The following is a 20,141-nucleotide window of genomic DNA, read 5'->3' as shown; positions in this document are numbered from 1 at the left end:
AATAATTAAGGGTTTCCATTTGTAAATAGGAAAATCATTAACCCTCCAGCTGCATATCCATGATTTCCGTGGGTTAGCAAACAGTCCATTTTCTGTTGGCAATCAGCCCAGCGTTTTTCGTTTAGAGTGTTTATTTTTACGATTTTTTATTATCGTGTAACATAAAGTTTGTTTCCTTTCTTTGAAAAATATTTGAATTTATTTGCAAACATCGCATCTAAATAGTAATTTTAAAGAATTATGTAGCCAAAAAGTTAAGTAGTAATTGCAGTTAATTTTTCAAAATAAATAACATTTTCACAAAATTATTAAAACAATCATTAACATGTTAATTAAGTGAAATGTGGTAAAAAAGAGGTTTCATAATGTACATTCCCTAGGTCCACAGAATGCTTAAATTCATTACTATGTGTAAATGTAAATTTTAATTTATTTTAGTTTTAGTTCTTATAAATTTGCAGTATGATAAAAAAATTCATATTTCATTGTTTAAGTCATGATAATATTGAAATATTTATTTATTTACAAGAGCTGCATTTGCATACTTATTCAATATGAAAAAAAATATCTCTGTAAATGAGCCTTTATTATGTAAAAAAGGGGATTAAAATAAATATAACTTATAACCCTGAGCTGAAGTACAAATAAACAAGCTTTGTACAGTAAAATAAGATCTTGAATGTAAAACAAATATTACAGCAGATTGGCACTGACTAGAATTTAGAGAGAAATTATTACAAGGAAATGCATCTGATCACAAATGGAGTAATACCAGTCGGGTGCATAACGAACAATTAATCTCGAGGTGACTTCAGATGGTGTGATGACATAAGCTTTGTATGGAGTCTAAAGAAAAATATTCCAAAATTAATAATCTGAAAAAAAATGTATGACATCCATGCTTTAAAAATAATCTCTAATATGAAAAAGACCAAATGTGAGAAGATTAGTTAAGTATCACAGGAAGGAAAAATGTCATAGTAAATAGGACATAAGATGATATGAGCAATCAACCTTGAGACTCCAAATCAGTCATTATGATTCCAATTAAATTAGAAAAACAAATGATAATGCAAGCCCAGATTGTGGAAGAATAAAGGTGAATTTGGTAAGATATGTGATCTCTTTGATTTGAAAAGCTTTTCTCTAATCCTGTTTTCCTAAAATAATAATTTTTGTATTCATATGACCAGTGCAACAGAAATATTCTTGGTTATCTTTGAACAATCTGGACTTTTAACTTTTGGGATTTTACAGCATTTGGTGAACTGAAGAAATTTAAAACAAAAAGAGGGTATTTTAGGAATGCTTCTTATAACAATCTCAAAAGTTCTATATAGATACTAAAACTATAATATTCTGCTTGGATAAATGTCTCTTCAAACTTAACAATGGTCTTAGACATGTTTTAAACCATGCATATTTGATCTATACTAAATATCAGCAACCAATTTAACTGCATGTACACTTATACTAGAAAATAAATTTATGGGGGGAAAATTTTAAAGTCAATAGAATAAAAAAATCGCAAATTATATTCTTTAACAAATAATTTATGAATCCACTTCAATAGTTTAGAATTCTTGAATTATTTTCTTTATATTACTATTCATTAAACTGTCTAACATCAGATTTTTTTAAAAAAGCTTTGTTCTTCCAGTTCATCAGCCATTTAAATCTTGCCTCACACCAAATTTCATACTACTTTAATACATAATTCATTTCTATGTTAGCTTTATTGCAAGTGCAACAAGAAATCTCGTTTGATGAACGTGCTTCAAAAGCAATTAGTCCAGTAAATACTTGATTCAGATTTTTAAAAAAATCTTTTTTAGCCCTGCTGGAGTTTATTCTCACAAAGGATGTTTTTATTTATCTTTTAATTGTTATCAACTTTTATTTAAATAAATTCCTAGTTAAGACAGGATCCTTTGATTTGCTTTAACATATAACAATTTATCATAATTTAAATGGGCATTTTAATGAATGTAAATTAGCAACTATTGCAGTATAATTTATGCTACCAAACCTAACATAAAGGCACAACTCATCATTGGAGTGGAATTGACTCAACACCTTACCATTATTATATTCATCAGAAAAACAAAAACCTGCTTACTCGTATGGCAACCTTCCCATCCCTATACTTAAGTTCTTCCTTAGGGAGATAGAAGCTACAATATTAATTTTAAGCAATAGTAATAATTTACTTTTCCATATTAGTTGGCTTATGCTTTATTTAAAACACTTTATAGTTTAAATTATTGCAATTTAAAAACAAATATGCTTAATGGGCATTTTTTGACAGTAATCAAAATCAGCAACATGTACATAAATTATATGCACCAAATATCAGAATTTTTTGCAAAATTCACAAATAAGATTGTCATAATAGGCACTGACACACTTTATGATAAAGTGACATTTAATTCAAAACTATAGATTTAGTGACTATAAGTATGGGAAAATATTTATAAATATGATCATGATTTATTTTAAAAATTTATAGCACTGTGCGAACAACATATAAAGGTTTCCAAAATATTTATAGTTGGCATTAAAATAACAGGAGCAAGCCAAAAAGTTTCAAAATTTAATAATCACCTTTTCTGGTTCATTTGATATCAAAGCTGCCATTCCAATAGCTGAATCTTTAGTTTTGATATATTTTCCAAAAGTTCTTTTCAATATCCTGACTTGATCCATTTTCTCTTTTGGTGTTCTACCAAATGGTGTTGCAGTAAGAAGACATGCCTTTTTTGTCTAGATAAATTTGAAATATTTTGATTAAAAGGCATTATTGGAAGAATCATTGTTATGTAAACCTCTTTTTAATACTAATGAATCAATAAATATAGTCATCCTACAGAAAAATTAATTGCTTATTCATGGATATTTTATAAAAATGTTATTAAGGAAGAAGCTTTGAAACATAAAATTAAGATAAAATAATTAAATAGAGAATTTTGAAAAGCCACATGTATAATAAGAGGAAGACAAAAAACTAACTTTATTATTTTTGGTGATGAATTTTAATTATTTGGCTGGAGAAAATTTTTAAAAATAATTAAATAGTTTTGATGAAAAGTAGATTCTAAAAAGTTTTCTTCCGGAACTACATAATGATAAATCAATCAAGGATTTTCATTAGCTTTATAAATAAATCATTGAATGCTTAGCACAATTTTTATTATTATTAAAAATTATTTACCTTGAATGTTGGAAAACGGCCAGGTGTTACTTGTTGGCTGATTTTAATATGTGGATTTGACTTGCTTTTTGGCAATGCTGAAACAGCAATATTGATGTTTCCCCCAACATAGTTCAACTTCATGGGAGCTCGCTGACCCCTGACTAAGAATTCACCACGCCAGACATCAGGATATTTCTAATAAAATAATTTTAAGAGTAATTATATATATATATATATAGAGAGAGAGAGAGAGAAAGTAAGTATGACTAATTTAATTTTATTTATTTTAGCATATATTCTATAATAGTTACTAAAATTCCAAATTTGCATGAATTAGATTCATTACAAAAGATGGTCTGGAATCCTAATAAATTTTTACATGTAAATGTTTAAAGTTCACTTATAAATTTAAGTATTAAAATTAACATAAAAATTAATATTTGTCTTTGGTAATTGTCCCCCCCCTCTCACTCTCAATGAGTTCAGAATTTTCATTCAGTTCAATTTGATTCTATTTAACTGCTTTGCAAGGAGCACTCCCATATATTAGATTTTATCATAAACTTCTCTAAAATTGTAATTCAAAATTAGACATAATATTGCATTTCACTTAAAACTATGATATATATACTACAAACAATATTTCATTATTCTGTTGATGCAAATTTTACATATAAGATTTAGATTAATGTTAAAAAAAAATTAAATATAAAATAAAACAGTTTCAACTTATTTTAATTATTTAGCTTTTTTTTTTACACCTGTTTTAGACACTTCCATGAATTTGCACTTGACTGATATATTGAGCTTAGTTATTTAAATATTCATTTCATTAATAATAAATCCCAATTTTTACTAATATCTATTGTCACCCACTATTTACTATAATATATAGAATGTTCATGTTTGAATAATGTAAAAGCTTCATTTACAAATACAATAAATTTAAAATGTGTTATTCTTTTCATATAAGCATCCCATAAAGGATACATTAATTTTTAATCAGAAAACATTTTTAGTGAAATGCATGCTTTTTTAATCCTTACTTATGTCATACAAAATTTTAAAAACTTGTAACTCCTATCTAAAATGAAAATTCTACTTTTTCTTTGTTACACTTTTGCTTTCATAAACAAGATTCCTTCCAATTATTATCTATGATGAAGAGAAATCATTGTAATCAACATGATGATAAAATAAAACAGTTTTTATGAAAAGTAATTACAGCCTTTTAAGTATTTAATAGCAATTTTGCTTTTAGATTCTTTTAATTTTTTCACCCTGTTTTAACAGTAGAAAAATTATATCTTGGGATTAAATTTTTATTTTACTATTAAATGCATGAAAGTATTATTTGATTAATTTGAATCATACATGAAGCTTATTCATTACTGCCAAAACAAATTGCCTACCTAAATATCTTATAGAATAGTATCCTTTCTATGTGGAACACTTTTCGCATGCTAGCAATTATAGATTTTCACTTTATTAAAAAGTATTATAAGGAACACTTAAAAAATATCAATGGAAATGCAGTGTAACCAGGCAAATTAAAATTTATATAATCAGTTTCACTAAATAAAATATAATATTAAATAAAGCTATATCCTGAAAAAATATATTTTCTAGAATAGTATTTTTTTTTTTTTTTTTTTTTTTTCAGTATCATTCTCATCAGAAAATTTTAATTTCCTATTACTATTTGTGCTTTAAATTTATAATTTTGTTTCCTTTTTAAGTATTTTATTTTTCAAAATTCCAATGCATTGAATAATTATTATCTTTAAACAATGTATATATTAGAATAAAAAGAGTAAGTCTTTAAAATTATTTCCAGTAAAGTAAAGAGATTTCAAAAAGAAACTGATTTCAATTTCTATATATTTAAAAATAAACACATCAATGCAAAGGAAAAGTAACAAAGTTTTTTTTTTTTTTTTAATTATTGGCAGAGTATCATATATATATATCAATGTATTAGTATGTTCATACAGCTCTTTAGCTAAAGAAGTGAAAATGGTGTCTACTGAACAAGAAATTCTCCAAGTGATCTCATTTATATAATATCAATCCACAATCACTGCTCAACATGAATTTGCTTTCTTTGTTCTATTTCAAATTCTCTTAATTTTGTAATTAAGTACCGAAGTTTGGGGAGTAAAAAATTCTTTTAAAAATGTTTTAAAATATAAGCATCTTAAAAACTATTATTCAGGATATTAGTCTGAAGCAAACAAACTACAAAAATAAATATTGAGCATAATTTTTTGATAATGCTTTTGTTAGAGGCATATTTTTAGTCAATCACATTCAATTCATTAATTCTAAAAATAATAGTAATAGAATAATAGAAAGTCATTAATTCTAAAAATAATAACATCAAATATAGAAAATTTAGTAGAATATCAAATCACCTTTAAAAACAAGATTTAATTTAGACATAGATTTAATTAAGACATTTTAATTATTCTTTATGATAGAATCATGGATTGCAATTACTGCAAAAAAAACAGCATATCTACATAGATCATTTATATGGCATCATAAAAATTTCAATCAAAAATATAAAATAATAAATAATATTTTATAAACAAAGGCACAATGTTTTTCTCTATGCACAGAAACACAAGGAGACAACTCTTTTTTAACTAACAAAATCTTATTAGAACAGAACAATATTTCGGACATTTATGATTTCAAAAATGATGAATCTTAGTTTGTTTATTTAAATGCAATTAAACAAAGTGATATGTAGTAGCTGCCATTTAATGTGATCACTTTAGGACTTGAAAAAATTTAAAACATTAATCAACTGATAATGATAATTGATCTGGGTAAAATTAATTATATTTTTATGACTTCAGGAGAATAAAAAATAACACTTTAGGGGTGTTTTTATTTCAAAATTAATTGATTGTTACTTATTGAAAATTATTTCTTAACAGTTCATTTATATATCATTCACACATGCATTGTTTTTTAAAATTATTGAAAGATGGTGCATTTTGAAATATCAAGTATTTGATTCTTTTGAGGTATTTTTCAAAATATTCACCCTCTTTGAAATTATCAACATCTGTTACCGGGCCATGATCACAAAAAATATAATTCAAAATTATATAATGAAGAAGTGAAATTTTCAACTGCATCCAGCATTTTGTTGACTCATTTTAGGTAGATTTTCATAATGTTAAGAATTTCAATTTTGTATTTAACATTCAGATTAGTTCTTCCAAATTCACTTTGCTTTCATAATTCAAACACAATTTAAAGGGATTCATGACTATTCGACAATTTCATCCCAGATCTGACAGCATAACTGTTCTTTAAGCCAATCCAGGCTATTTTAGTCTCTCCAAAAAAAGAAGATGCAAGGGAAAAATAATTCGCAGTTGTTTCCTTATAAGTGAAGCAAGAAATTCCTTGAATGTCAATAGTTAACGCTGATTGAAAAGGAAAAATTGGACGCTTTTCTACCTCAGACTTGATAAAAACGATACAGCGATCATACTAAAAAAATATTTTAGTGTACTTTTAAATGCATCAGTTTGGGACCAGAGGATTAATAATATAAAACGAATGAAAACATTAAGTCGATCACATTAGATGACAACAACGTTAACAAAGGCAACATTTCAAGCATTCAAAATAATCATATTTAATATACCATAGTTTAAAACAATTCATCACTTTTCATTTTCAAAATAAAATATTCTAAAGATATATAACAAAATCTGTCATGCTACTACTCAGAAATTCAATAAATATGAATAACAAATGTTGATTACCAATTCATATGACATCATTTCAAATTCTAGAATCCAAAGATTAACACGGTTGAACTTATCTCTTCATAGCATTTCAAACAAGCTTGTCAAAATAACAAACCGCAGGCAGGAGTTGAAATTTAGTATTGTTGCCATACGCCAATTCAATTAATTGAAATTTCATCGGTATTTAATTCATGCCCTATAGTAACATATATCTGTGGGCATACAAATTTCAATTAAAAATTATAAAAATTTGCCGAGAAGTTATTCAGTAAGCAATATCAAAAAAAATTACAAATACCAGTGATTAATAGAATAGAGGTGTATAATCCATGATTTTTTAATACTAATATTTTTTAAATAAAAATTTCCAATTATTTATTCCAACTAACTGTTATCTTTTATACTTTTTCTTGTAAAATTAAATTATATATAAAAAAGTATTTTACGAAGGAGCCGAATTAAAACAAAAATGTTTATCGTTTTATACTTCTTTTCTTCCAAAATTTGTGCTTTAGTTTTATATTTTATCTATAGATGGCACAAGTGCTATAAATATTTATAGAAGGTCATACAATAGGAAACCGCAAAGAAAAGTCAATTTCGGTTATTACTAATAATGACCGGTTAGTATAAATAATAACTATTTATTCACATTGACCATAACAGATACATCAATTACAGTAAAATGTGGACTCGAATGGCTGTAGCATTTTTATAATTCGAAGAATAACTGATCCGTTCACTCTAGTACTACTTGTAGCGTAACTTTATGCAACGAGTAGTACAAAAGTGAACGGATACTCAAATAATTATTGTGTGTCCAACCAGGAGAATACTTCCCGTCAAATGTCATTGTGGACGGCGGTCGCTAAAGAAACGGGTTATTGTTCTTCTGGCTCACTTCGGTTAAATAAAAGTTCATTCAAGTTTCTTATATAGCACGTTTAGCGTCAAATTGGCGGTATTTGGTATTATTACATTTAATATTTGAAAAACTAATTCAAAAAATAATTCACTTCGTTCAAAATTTTTTAAATACTTGGAATCTTGAAAATATCTAATAATCATATAATATTTCTGAATATATAATGCCTGTAATCTGTAATCTTCAGTATATCATTATAGTGTTGAATATACAATTTGGCAGTAAATATTTAATAAAATTACTTTTCCATAATTGCATAGCTCAATAAATTCTAGAAAAGATATAAAATCATACTAACCAACAAATATTTTCATACAATATAATAGAATCGGACTTTTTAATTTCAAATTAATTCTTTCTTTTTAAATGTATAAGTTCAATTTCTTATAATTATTATTTAACTCTAAGAGCAAAAGCTTAGCTCACGTGTCCCCCCCCCCCTTTTTTTTCTTATCTTGACTATGATTGTGAAGCAGATAACTGAATTATGCATGTATACATATATTTCAAGGAAATAATTCAATAATTTCAATGAAAATATACTGAAATTGTAAAAATGATTCCTTTAAAAGTAATTAAATTCAAAGTTCCCTGCAAGAACTAACTTTAACTTAAATCTTGAATACAGTTTCCAAAGAAAGAATTCAAAATCACTAATCAATTTAATTTTTTCAATGCAAACAACTGAGTATAATTTGCTTTAAAAGGTTCAAATATTTATTATTTTAAAAATATGATTTTCAAACGGATTCCTGTATTTTCTAGCTCCATATATCGATCAATTCAAAGGGTGATTTTATTTAATCTGTTAAAAGGTTATCTAACGTGTTTTATGACAAATATTTCATTAAATTTCAGTTTATGGCATTAAATAAAAGTTCAGAATAAGTTATAAAAGTATATTCAGATATAAAATATTTTGAAAGAATGGGTTTTTTTAGTTTTAGTTGAAAATCATATAAATAATTATATTTTTATAATTATATTTTGTGGTTTATACACATTTATAATTATTTTTGTGAAATTTAATATAAATCATTAAAAATTCAGGACAGGGTAGAAAAACAAAACGGCATTCCTTGAATGTAAATGAAACGAACAGGTGATTTTGCATTTTTATTTCAAAAAAAAAAAAAAAATAGTGATACTGATTTATCTGAAAGACAGATGATCAAAGGGTTTTTTTTTTTCCTTTTTTTTTTAATAGTAACTAGGTTCAATTCGTTCATTCAGATCTGTGGTAAAACGTTCACTGAATTTGTCAGTTTAAAAATTCATTTACGTATTCAGACGAATGAAAACCTTATTATAATTGTGGTGTCTGCAGCAAAACGTTCACTTATAATTGTCATCTAAAAACTCACTTACATATTCATACGAAAGAAAAAGATAATACCAATGAAATCTGTGGCTAAATATTCAGGTTTTAAAAAAACATTTATTAAGTATTCATAAATCAGAAATGTCAAGTGCTTTTGATGTTTAGAGTAGAGCATTTTGAAAGTGTATTTACTTACTCTTATGTGTACTTTACTTACTCTTATGTAAAATTCTGTATGTGTGAAACGTGACTTGAAAAGATTCATGAGGAATGTGTCCCATTTCTACAAAATTAAAGGATAAGGTATTGAATATTATCAAACACGTTTGTGAATTCGAAGTAAAAATGTCGGAGAATCCTCATGAATGAGAGATTTATCAGTATATATTATTGAAAAAAAAATGTACCTACATTGTTTATCCTAAGCATCTGCAATAAGTTTTTTTCTTTGCCTATATACGCTCTTTAGTAAACTTTATTCATTTAATTAAAAGTCTATTTAAAAGTTTGATACAAATTCTTGCCATTTTAGTAAAGATTGATAATTGAAGTCTTTTATATTTGTTTGAATGTGAGAAATGTTTCTGAATTTTCACATGTATCAAAATGTTTCGCTTTGATTATTTAATTTTTCTGTAGAGCTCATTATTGTGAAATTAGAAATCAATATTGATTATCACAATTACGTAATCATTAATCTTAAAATTAATTTTGGCAAACGAATTCAATTTATTATTTATAAATGCAGCAATGTTCTATAGCCTAACTTTTGTTGTTCACTAATGTTAACGGAGTTGTCGTTTTCTTTGATAAATTTCAGTCGATTGTCAGACAAGATTATCGTATACACAGAGTAAGCAATTGCGTAGATACTCCATAATTTCAGAAAGACATTGATTTCGAATATTTTATTTCATTTGTTGAGATGTATTTTAGGAAAATTTGATTTCATGATTTACAGTGCCTGAGTACTTGACCTCATTAAAATAAAAATATTGTTTAGTTTTTGGAAACTTATTCCTAGGATTTAAGTTAAGTGGTTGAATATTAAAACCCGATTATGATTTTAAAAGAATTTTAAAATAAAAGAAATTATAAGGATAGAGCAAACTGATTATATATATATATATATATATATATATATATATATATATATTTGAAATTCACTTGCAAAGCAGTGTGATTCAAATTTGTTTGTTTTTCTTATTTGGTAAGTTAACTTTTTAGTTGAAGACCTGTTAGTTTTTCAGTTGTGTTATTTTTTTAATACTTTTTCGAAAATAGGTTTAAAATTATGAAAAAAATATATTTGTTATATAAATGTATTATTTGAAAATAATATTCCAGCGATTAATTTTTTGTTTTTAATTTGCTGTAATATTTATTAATTAGAACTATTTTACAGATTTTAAATTGAAATCAATTTTTAAAAAATTGGAAAGTTGAGATGGGTGCAGAAACTAGCTTTACTTAAGAGCCTTTAAAAATTTTAATCTCGTCCTGCCCACTGTGGTATGATTTTTGTTTTTATGATAAATTTTGAGGTTCCTCGAAGCTGGAACTCACAACTCTAATTCGGAACAAATTTTTTCTTTCATTTTTCACGGAAATTTACTAAAAGATTATAAATTACGAATTAGCCTTCCTGTATAAAAGCCCAATATCATCCAAGTCCCAAAACAATACCATTTTAATAACAAAATTTCTGGAATTCCAAAATTATGGAAAACACAATTCCACAAGCCAGAAGGCTACAATTCTGCTTCCGCGTAATTGAAACCTGCGTTACTGGCAACAAAAGTCAATACGGTAGCTCTAAAAATTCAAACATCCTCATATTTTATCAGAATAATTTCTCTTCAATTAACTGGGAGGCTCTGGAAAATATTTTCTTAAGAGACCAAATATATACAAACAATAGTGGCATCTACAATAGCTAATCAATTCTAGAAAACATACAAGACAAGTCATGGGAATCATCTTAGATTTCTCAATATACTCGGCGAAGAAATTTATTATCTAGAAAACAAAATTGGAACAGCAAGAAAGTTAAGAGAATTAAGTGACATCACATTAGAGCTTCAAAATTCAATTATTAATGTATTTAAAAAAAGCTTCGAAATTAAAAAACAATTATTATCAACGAAATCAAACTGGTGGAAGGAGAAGTATATAAAAAATAAGTTATAGCAGTAAGATCACTGCGGTTATATAAAATGTAAGGCAAAGAAGATGTTAAATCTTCAAGAAAGAGAAACCTGATTGCAAAAAACTTATTGAACAAGCAAAAAATATTTCCTGGAGAAATTTCTGCAGTACAGCCTCCAACTCATATGGAAAGCATTACAAAGCCGCTTTTCGGAAAATTGATTTCCGATCCCAAATCCCATACTTGATTATTAGCGATTCAAAAGGAATCTGAAAGAGGCAGCATAAACCATCCTGGACCAGATCTTCCTAATTATGTTTAAATTATGTGAAATCCCAATTCACTTTATATCCCAAGAACTTGTTTAGAATTGAAGATATTCCAAATCACAAAATTTCTCTCTGGTCAGTTGTAATTACTCAGAGCAGTGGAAACAACCAAGGATTTATCAAATGTATGGGTTAAATAAAGTGCCGAAACATGAAATGTCTTTTCGTGAAAAATGTAGTAAAATTTCAAAATGTCATTCAAGCATATCACATTGCAACAAGTAGGTAAATTTTAATTTCTGATTTTTTTTATATGAAAATTTATTTACCTTAATAAGAAAGGCATAAATTTTGTTTTGTACAACTTTTATTTTTCTTTATATAATTTGAATAATTTTTTTTAATGGCGATCTCATTATTTTTTCAGAGTGACAATTCAAGTGATTTTAATTCTATTTAGCTTAGTTAAATTTCCTTTTCATTTAAAATTTTTCTATGAAAGAAGTTTAAAAAAGAATTAAACAACATTGTTATATTTTGGTATGGCAATAACATTTGTGTAATTATTCTTATTTTGACATGAGGCTAAAGAAAAGTTTAGCATAATGTATTTATTGTAAACTTCAAAAAAAAAAAAAAAACTTGAGATTATGCAGGCACTTTTGAGTACTCTTATATGAATAGTTTCCAATTATTTCACATTTCATAAAACAGTAACATAAATTTTACACCTATTAGTTTGAGTTTTTTTTTATTATTATTATTATCCTAAACATTATTATAAAGTTTGCCTACACAGTCCAATATCAGAACAAAAATATTATGCTTATAAAGTTCTATAAGATTTTCGCTTGTTAATTACTCATCTCCAATTGTCAACAAATGTTTTATTTGTACTTTTTAAATGAAGTGAAATCTCAATTATTATTATAATTGTTTTCTAGCTTCATCAAATGTAATCAAGAAGGAAAAGTGAAATGTATATATAAATATATAATTCTTTATATGTAGCTGAAGATTCAGTTATACATATATAATATTTAATAAATGTGTGTGGATTTTTAGAAATTTCAAATTTTTCAAGTATTGCATAATAAATAAAGTTTAAATAATTTTTTTATAAATGACTTTGTGATTATTTATTCTTGTAAGTTATAAGTCATAATTTCAGGATTTTGCTTGGTAAAAATTATTCAGTAAAAAATTTCAAATAAATTATTATTTTACTTTGTATTTCTAAAATATTATTTAATGAAGGTCTTTGTAAATGAATTGCTTTGCATAGTTGTTTTTCTTTTCTCCTAAAAATAAAGATGGGAAAATGATATATGATATATATATATATATATAAAATGATATATGATATATATATATATATATATATATAAAATGATATATGATATATATATATATATAAAATGATATATGATATATATATATATATATATATATATATTTGGGTATTGAATTTTTGTGAAATATTCAGTGTTAATCAAAGATCAAATTTGGTTCTTGTGCCATAAAACCAAACCAAACTAATCATAGAAAAAAAAATTAGAAATTTGAAGTAAATTATTAATTTGTGCTTGTAAATGTTATCTATTGGACATTAGCTAACACTAAAATTTATAATGAGGTATAAAATTTCTTCATGAAGTAATTTTGTAGGTAAATAAAATCAGTAAAATTGAAAGAAGCGTTGCATTTTTGTGCATGGAATTTTTATGAAACATATTTGTGAAATATTCAGAGTTTAACATAGATCAAATTTGGTTATTTTGCTACAAATCTAAACCTCACTAAACATAAATTATGAAAATATCAGAAATTTGAAGTAACTTATTGATTTGTGCTTGTAAAATGTTTTCTATTGAAGAAACATAAAAAAGATGGGAAAAGATGTAATAAGAATTATATAATTTAGTGTTTTACACAATTTTTAACCAACGCATTCAATTTTAGGGTGTTAAAATAGGAATTTGTATTTTATTCATTATTCTTTAGAAATTATTTGTTTATTGCTCACGTTAAGCAATATAAAAGTGTGTATAGTAAAGAAAATATTTTTTAATAAGAATTATATATTTTTCTGTTTCGAATTTTTATGAAACAGCTTTTAAAAATAGATGATATAGGCAATATTAGAAATTTAAAAGTAGGTGTATTATATATATCAGTAAAATTATACTGATTAATTATACAATTGAAACTATGATTATGTTAACATTTCTTCCCATGTATTAAACAATGAAAATAAATAAGAAATATCAATGAAGGAAATAAATCTTATATGTATATAGATGTGATCAAATTTAAAATTATTTCAGATAATTTTAACATTTGTTTATTTTTTTAAAGAGCAGTAAAAAAAAAGTAATTTAAACATTTTATAGGGTAAGATTGTGGTAAAATATATGCTATAATAATAGTTAAAAAAAAGTTGGAAGAATTGTTAGAAAATCATGGACAATGTCATTCTATCAAAAGCAATTATTTTATGGAATTTTAAATTTATTAAAATAAGTAACAAAGATAACTCTTCATAAGTAAAAAAGAAAAGTAAACTATTCAAAATATTTCGTATTTTCAGTCTTGACAAAATTTTGAAAGTACAATAGTTTTAAATATTATGACACTAGTTTCTAGAGTTTGAAAAAATTGAATAACCCCTAAATTAATATTTCAATTTGACACCAGCAAGTGTTCAGAAATAAATCGCCTAATGATTGGTATTTGTTCGCCCATTGCTAAAATATATGAGGAAATGATTGGTATTGGGTCGCCCATTGCAAAAATACATGGGTAAATTATTGGTATTGGGTCGCTCGTTGCAAAAATACATGGGGAAATGATTGGTATTGGGTCGCCCACTACAAAAATACATGGGGAAATAATTGGTATTGGGTCGCCCATTGCTAAAACATATGGGGAAATGATTGGTATTGGGTCGCCCATTGCTAAAACATATGGGGAAATGATTGGTATTGGGTCGCCCATTGCTAAAACATATGGGGAAATGATTGGTATTGGGTCGCCCATTGCTAAAACATATGGGGAAATGATTGGTATTGGGTCGCCCGTTGCTAAAACACATGGGGAAATTATTGGTATTGGGTCGCCCATTGATAAAACAGATCGCGAAATGCGTCGCCCGTGATAATAACACGTCGGCAAATTCGTCAAAAACAAGCCGGGGCGACCACCGCGCGGCGAATCGCCGGGGGACATGACCAATGTCAGGGCGAGATCGGAGGGGTATTCGCCCCAACCTCGCTCGTTCTGTGGGGCGATGCTTGGCCGACGATCTTTTGCTGCTTGGGTAGCTACGCAGATTCCCTCTTCTTGCTGAATTCTGTCTAACCACTTTGTATGCCATGATTGTTGTTAGTTGCTGATTACTACTTGTGTGCTCCTGTTTGTACTAAGTGTTCTGCTATGTATTGCTTGTGTATGTCTCGGCTGTGTTTTGCCGTCTGCATAGTGTTAATAAAGTCATCATTCGCTATTGAGGCCTGTTGATTCTGTTACATTATGCACCCACTACTAGCGAACCCATTGACTTTACGGCCATAGTGGGAAACAATATGAAGCTTATGCTAAAAATAATTTAGTATTTGATCATTTAGATATAACTGAACGATGGATAATGAGAAATGGCTAAGAATATCAAGACAGTCATTATGGAATGAATTCCCCTATAAAAGATTATAATCAACTATATATGTCCTTTAAAAGCTGGTTTAAATATTATTAATACAGATACAGGTTTATGATTAATTATATATAATTTGGTGAATTATATCCAATTATTTGTTTCGATTTATCACTTTTCGTAGAAATGTTACTTCTTTAGAAAAAAGAACGTCACAATTTAATTGGCGATTGAAAAGTAATACTCAAAAAAGATTGTATATTTTATTTTATTTTGAAAAAAATAAATAAATGTTTTTGAAATATGTCTAAAAATTTAATTACAGGTAGTAGAAAAGAGGACTAAGGCGATCAGCTATAATTTTATTTTCAATAAATAGCTGCTTATTATCCAATTTTTGATGATGATGAAATAAAAGCTACCGGTCCTCCAAGAATTGGTTTTAAATTAACAAATGATAATGATATGAAAAATAAAAGATGTAAAAATGTATAAGATCAAATTGATAAAAGTGATTCAACTACTGAATCATGAAATTGATTTGATTCAAAGTGATTTAAAATGGGTGAACAGAGGCGGCAGCAGGGCAAGATATATCCATCCCATGAAGGCACAATTTATTTACAAGAAGGAGCGGAAAAGGCACGTCCGCTCCAACAACAGATTAGGCAAGAAGAGAACTAAAAGAAAGAATCGATGGAAAGCTGATGAACATTTTATGCCTGGTCTTATATAACATGAGATTTCTGACACGTGTCGTTTATGATTGGAATTTCTCACACGTGGCGACCTTGGCAAGGGAAACAGTGGGATCCTTTAGAAGAATCTGTTTACATCAGCGATTCTCTATGTCTTCACTCAGCACGTGGGAACCGCTGAAGCAATTATTTTTACAAAGCTTCAATTGAATGGATTAGAATTGAAATTAGAGTTTAAAATATCATTATATATATATATATATATATATATATATATATATATAATCCCCAATTATATATATGTACATTCAAATACAACAAATGTTCTTTTCTATTTTAATATAAACATCCACAAGGATTTATATTTGCAAAACTTTTTTAGATATATTTAAAATATATCATGTTTCTATTAATTAATACAAGATTAAAGTAAAATAATATGTAGGACAATACTCACCTCATACAAAGCAGGTTTATTTTTCTATAGTATAGTAAGTTATAATATTTTTAGAAAGTATAGTATTTATTAAAAATAACTGTTTTGAAAAATGTTGTTTCGAACCCTTGGTAACAGCTTGAGATATTTAGCCAATAAGAACTAAGGAGATCGAGTGATTTTACAACTGAATTTCCCTGGCTATAAATTTATAAGGGTCAGCCTATTTTAGCCCCCCCCTTTTAATAGATGTGGGGTATCATCAAGTTACAAAAGCCTGGTAAATGTTTCCAGTGTACAAATAAGATATTGTTCTATTTGCCTTATAGTAGTGTACACAAAAAGAAATAGTGCACTGTCAATGCTTCAGAACAAAGTTTTTGAGAATTTATTCTAGATGGATTCTAGATTCATTTTACAGAGGAGGAAGAAAACTCAGTAAACTATGATTTTTATGTTTATATTTTTCTAACTTTAAATATATACATTAAAGAATACGGACATATCTGAATTGCAAAAGTATGTATATTTTTCTAACGTTAAAATACCAAAAAAGCAAAAAAAAAAAAAAAAAAAAATTGTCATCGAATGATTAAAAAATATATGTAGTTCTTCAGAATGATATTTTATCTTCTTTTTTAAAGAAGCAATTCCTATGAATACTGCAGAATACTTTTTAAAATTCTGATGCTGACTAAAATCAAAATTGCATATTTTTCAAAAGAAAGAATAAAAAGGAGTTCCCAAGTTTTTTTTTGTTTTTTTTTCCCCTTCCAGAAACGAATAGTTTGTATTCTTGTTATAGCAATATGACATTTCTTAAATTTCATGAAGGAACTTATGATCTGAATAATGTAATTATTAAAATGTTTATATAACTTGTATCGATATATAACGTGTATCTATATTTAAAAGAACTAATACGTTAAAATTTAAGGATGAAAATATTTTCTTTTTGTTTTTGTTTAAACGTTGTCGTCGTTGCTCATGAAAAGAACTCAAACTCAATAAATAAATGCGCATTTTGCGGACTGTAATTCACTTAATCGACACACCATAATTTGACGAGAGACGATGGTACACACTGTTTTACACAAAAACTCTTTTTTCATACAGATGGCGCGACGGAAGTATGCGCAGATACATACCACCGGGCGTTGCAATGTTTTAACATTTGTTTAAATTGTACTCTTTCTCAAATCAACATATATATAAAATTCACAACAATAAATGCAATAAGTTTCTCAAATGACATAATATAATGAATAATATGACAGAATAATCTCAAATGACACACAAAAATTTGATAAGTTTAAAAAAATAAAGTACGATATATGCCTTAGATTACGAATAAATATTAGTTATTTTATTATTAGTTTTTATTCAATAGGCAATATACAAAGTTTAGAAATTGGACGTTTGAAAACTCCTTTATTTGCTTTAATATTAGCACCACGAATCTTGCCATCTTTTCCCGGAAAGACCACCACAGTTCTACCTATTACCCAATTGCACACAGCCATGCTATCTTTTTTTATTACAACCATGTCTCCTACCTTTAAATTTTGTTTATCTAAGTATCGTTTCGATCTCTGATGCAAGGTTGTAAGATAGTCATTGTGCCATTTTTTCCATATTAGTTGCACAAACTTTGTGGTTTTTTTTGCCACAAACCCAGCCTATTTTCTAATATATTTGTCAAATTTGACTCTATGCAGTAAACGGTCTTCCGATCAGGAAATGGCCTGGTGTGAGAGCGCTCAAATCATCGACATCCGAAGATAAAGGAGTAAGTGGTCGAGAATTCAAAATGGATTCAATTTGATTAATTACTGTTAAAAAGCTCTCATAAGTTAATTTCTGACCACCCACTACTCTTTTCAGATGAAACTTGAAGGATCTCACCCCAGCTTCCCAAAGTTAGGGGTTCTAGGAGGCAAAATTTTCCATTTTACACTTTCATTACTCATGTAACCACTTAAACTCTCATCAGGATTGTTGACCATTTTAAACAATCGTTGTAACTCAGTATCGCTCCCTACAAGTTTGTCCCGTTATCCGAGTATAAAATACTGCATTTCCTGTACACGAAAAAAACCTTTTAAGGGTAGCTATAAATGCTTGAGAACTTAACTCTGTTACAGGCTCCAAATGCACAGTTTTTGTGACGAAGCACACAAATATCGCCACATAAATTTTTTGATATGTGCTTTTATGCTGGTGCTTAGATTTAAGTGTGAATGACCACAAAAGTCAACTCCTGAAATCAAAAATGGAAAGTTTTGACTCACACGCTCTTTAGGTAGGTCATCCATTAGCTGGTCACACGTTACTGGTTTAGCTTTAAAACAAGTTACACATTCGTGGACTATCTTTCTACAACCAGCTCTGCCATTAATCGGCCAAAATCTCTGCCTTATAGTAAACAATAATGTTTGAGGTCCTATATGCAAATGCTTAATGTGATAACTAGTAATTATTAATCTCGTTAACCGATGATTACCTGGTAACAGTATCGGAAACTTTTTGTCAAAGCTCAAATTACTGTTGGACAATCGTCCTCCAACTCTTAAAATACCTGCTTTATCAATAAAGGGATGTAAATTTTTTACCTGACTTTGCCTTGAGACTTCACCTAAACATCTTAAATCTTTCATCTCTTTGGCAAACTCACTTTGTTGGACTAAACTTACCAATGAAAGCTCGGCTTGTCTGAGCTCATCAGGGGATAAAAAATCTCTTGATCTGTCATCTTTCTTTTTACAATTTTCGATGAACATAACTCAAAATACGAATACGTTTACTATAACTATTACTAATTTTTAGAAAATTATCAAGAAAATTATTATTATTACTAATAAAACAATTAGAGTCACTAGATGGTTTAAACTCTTTAGAAAAGTCATCTGCAATAACTCTGATTAAGATGTCTGTATTTGGGTATTCACTGCTCGCAAAAATGATGGTCCTTTAAACCACAGTTTGCAATGATGAAGTTTATCAGGATCGAGTCCTCTGGAGATGAGGTCAGCAGGATTCTCATTAGAAGGGACATATCTCCAATCGTCAATGCAAGTAGGATATTGATTAAGTCAATCGTCAATGAAACAGTAAGATATTGAATTTCAGAAAGAGCAAGATATTTTATTTTTATCTTTAAATACGCATTATTGTTAAATTCTTTTCGCCTCCAGAGCTATTATAAACTAATATTTTCAAAAAGAAAGAAAAATTATACTTCATTTTGCATAGTTATAATATTAAATAAAGAATCTGAAAAACTGAGGTACTAATTCATTGTATAAGTTAAGTGCATAGATAGATTAATTTAGCACATGTGTATATACAGGGTGTTGCCAAATTCGACCGACAAATTCAGAGGGGTGATAGTAGGCATCAAGAGGATAAAGAATCACTATACAACATGGGGTCCCAAACGACATTTAGTAGGTGAAAACTGAAAAATATAGAGTCGGAGAACTGTTGGAAACTGTAAAAAATTAATACAAAAATAACAAATGATATTTCAACTGTGATTCTTTTAAAAGTAAAAGCACATTCTAAAAGGATTTTTTTTCATGTAGGTAACATGCAAATTTGATGATCTAGGGGGTCGCAAATTAATGAAAACGAAAAACTAGGTTAGAACTCGTATTTGCAAAAATATTTGAAATTTAAGAAAAATAAAAGCTTGAAAATGTAAGGAATTTTATTCTCTTCAATTT

At 27.3% G+C, this 20,141-nt stretch overlaps 1 protein-coding gene across 2 annotated transcripts; it reads right to left on the bottom strand.

Moving 5' to 3' along the window:
• Window positions 1-567: 567 nt before the first annotated feature.
• On the bottom strand, window positions 568-7,110 carry LOC129988910 (protein split ends-like). 2 transcript variants are annotated; one of them, XM_056097199.1, is made up of 4 exons: window positions 6,982-7,110; window positions 3,212-3,388; window positions 2,605-2,763; window positions 568-846 (listed from the first exon to the last, which is right to left on the bottom strand). In XM_056097199.1, exons 1-4 carry the CDS (start codon window positions 6,997-6,999, stop codon window positions 721-723), a joined length of 480 nt encoding a protein of 159 aa, XP_055953174.1. In that variant the 5' UTR covers window positions 7,000-7,110; the 3' UTR covers window positions 568-720. The 2 variants fall into 2 exon arrangements, with proteins under 2 accessions (XP_055953174.1, XP_055953175.1); XM_056097200.1 differs by lacking the exon at window positions 6,982-7,110 and adding an exon at window positions 6,861-6,880.
• Between the last annotated feature and the right edge of the window lie 13,031 nt (window positions 7,111-20,141).

The sequence above is a fragment of the Argiope bruennichi genome, chromosome 10 (genome assembly GCF_947563725.1).
Source record: "Argiope bruennichi chromosome 10, qqArgBrue1.1, whole genome shotgun sequence".
Taxonomy (NCBI): domain Eukaryota; kingdom Metazoa; phylum Arthropoda; class Arachnida; order Araneae; family Araneidae; genus Argiope; species Argiope bruennichi.
This window is presented reverse-complemented; position numbering and strand designations above follow the sequence as displayed.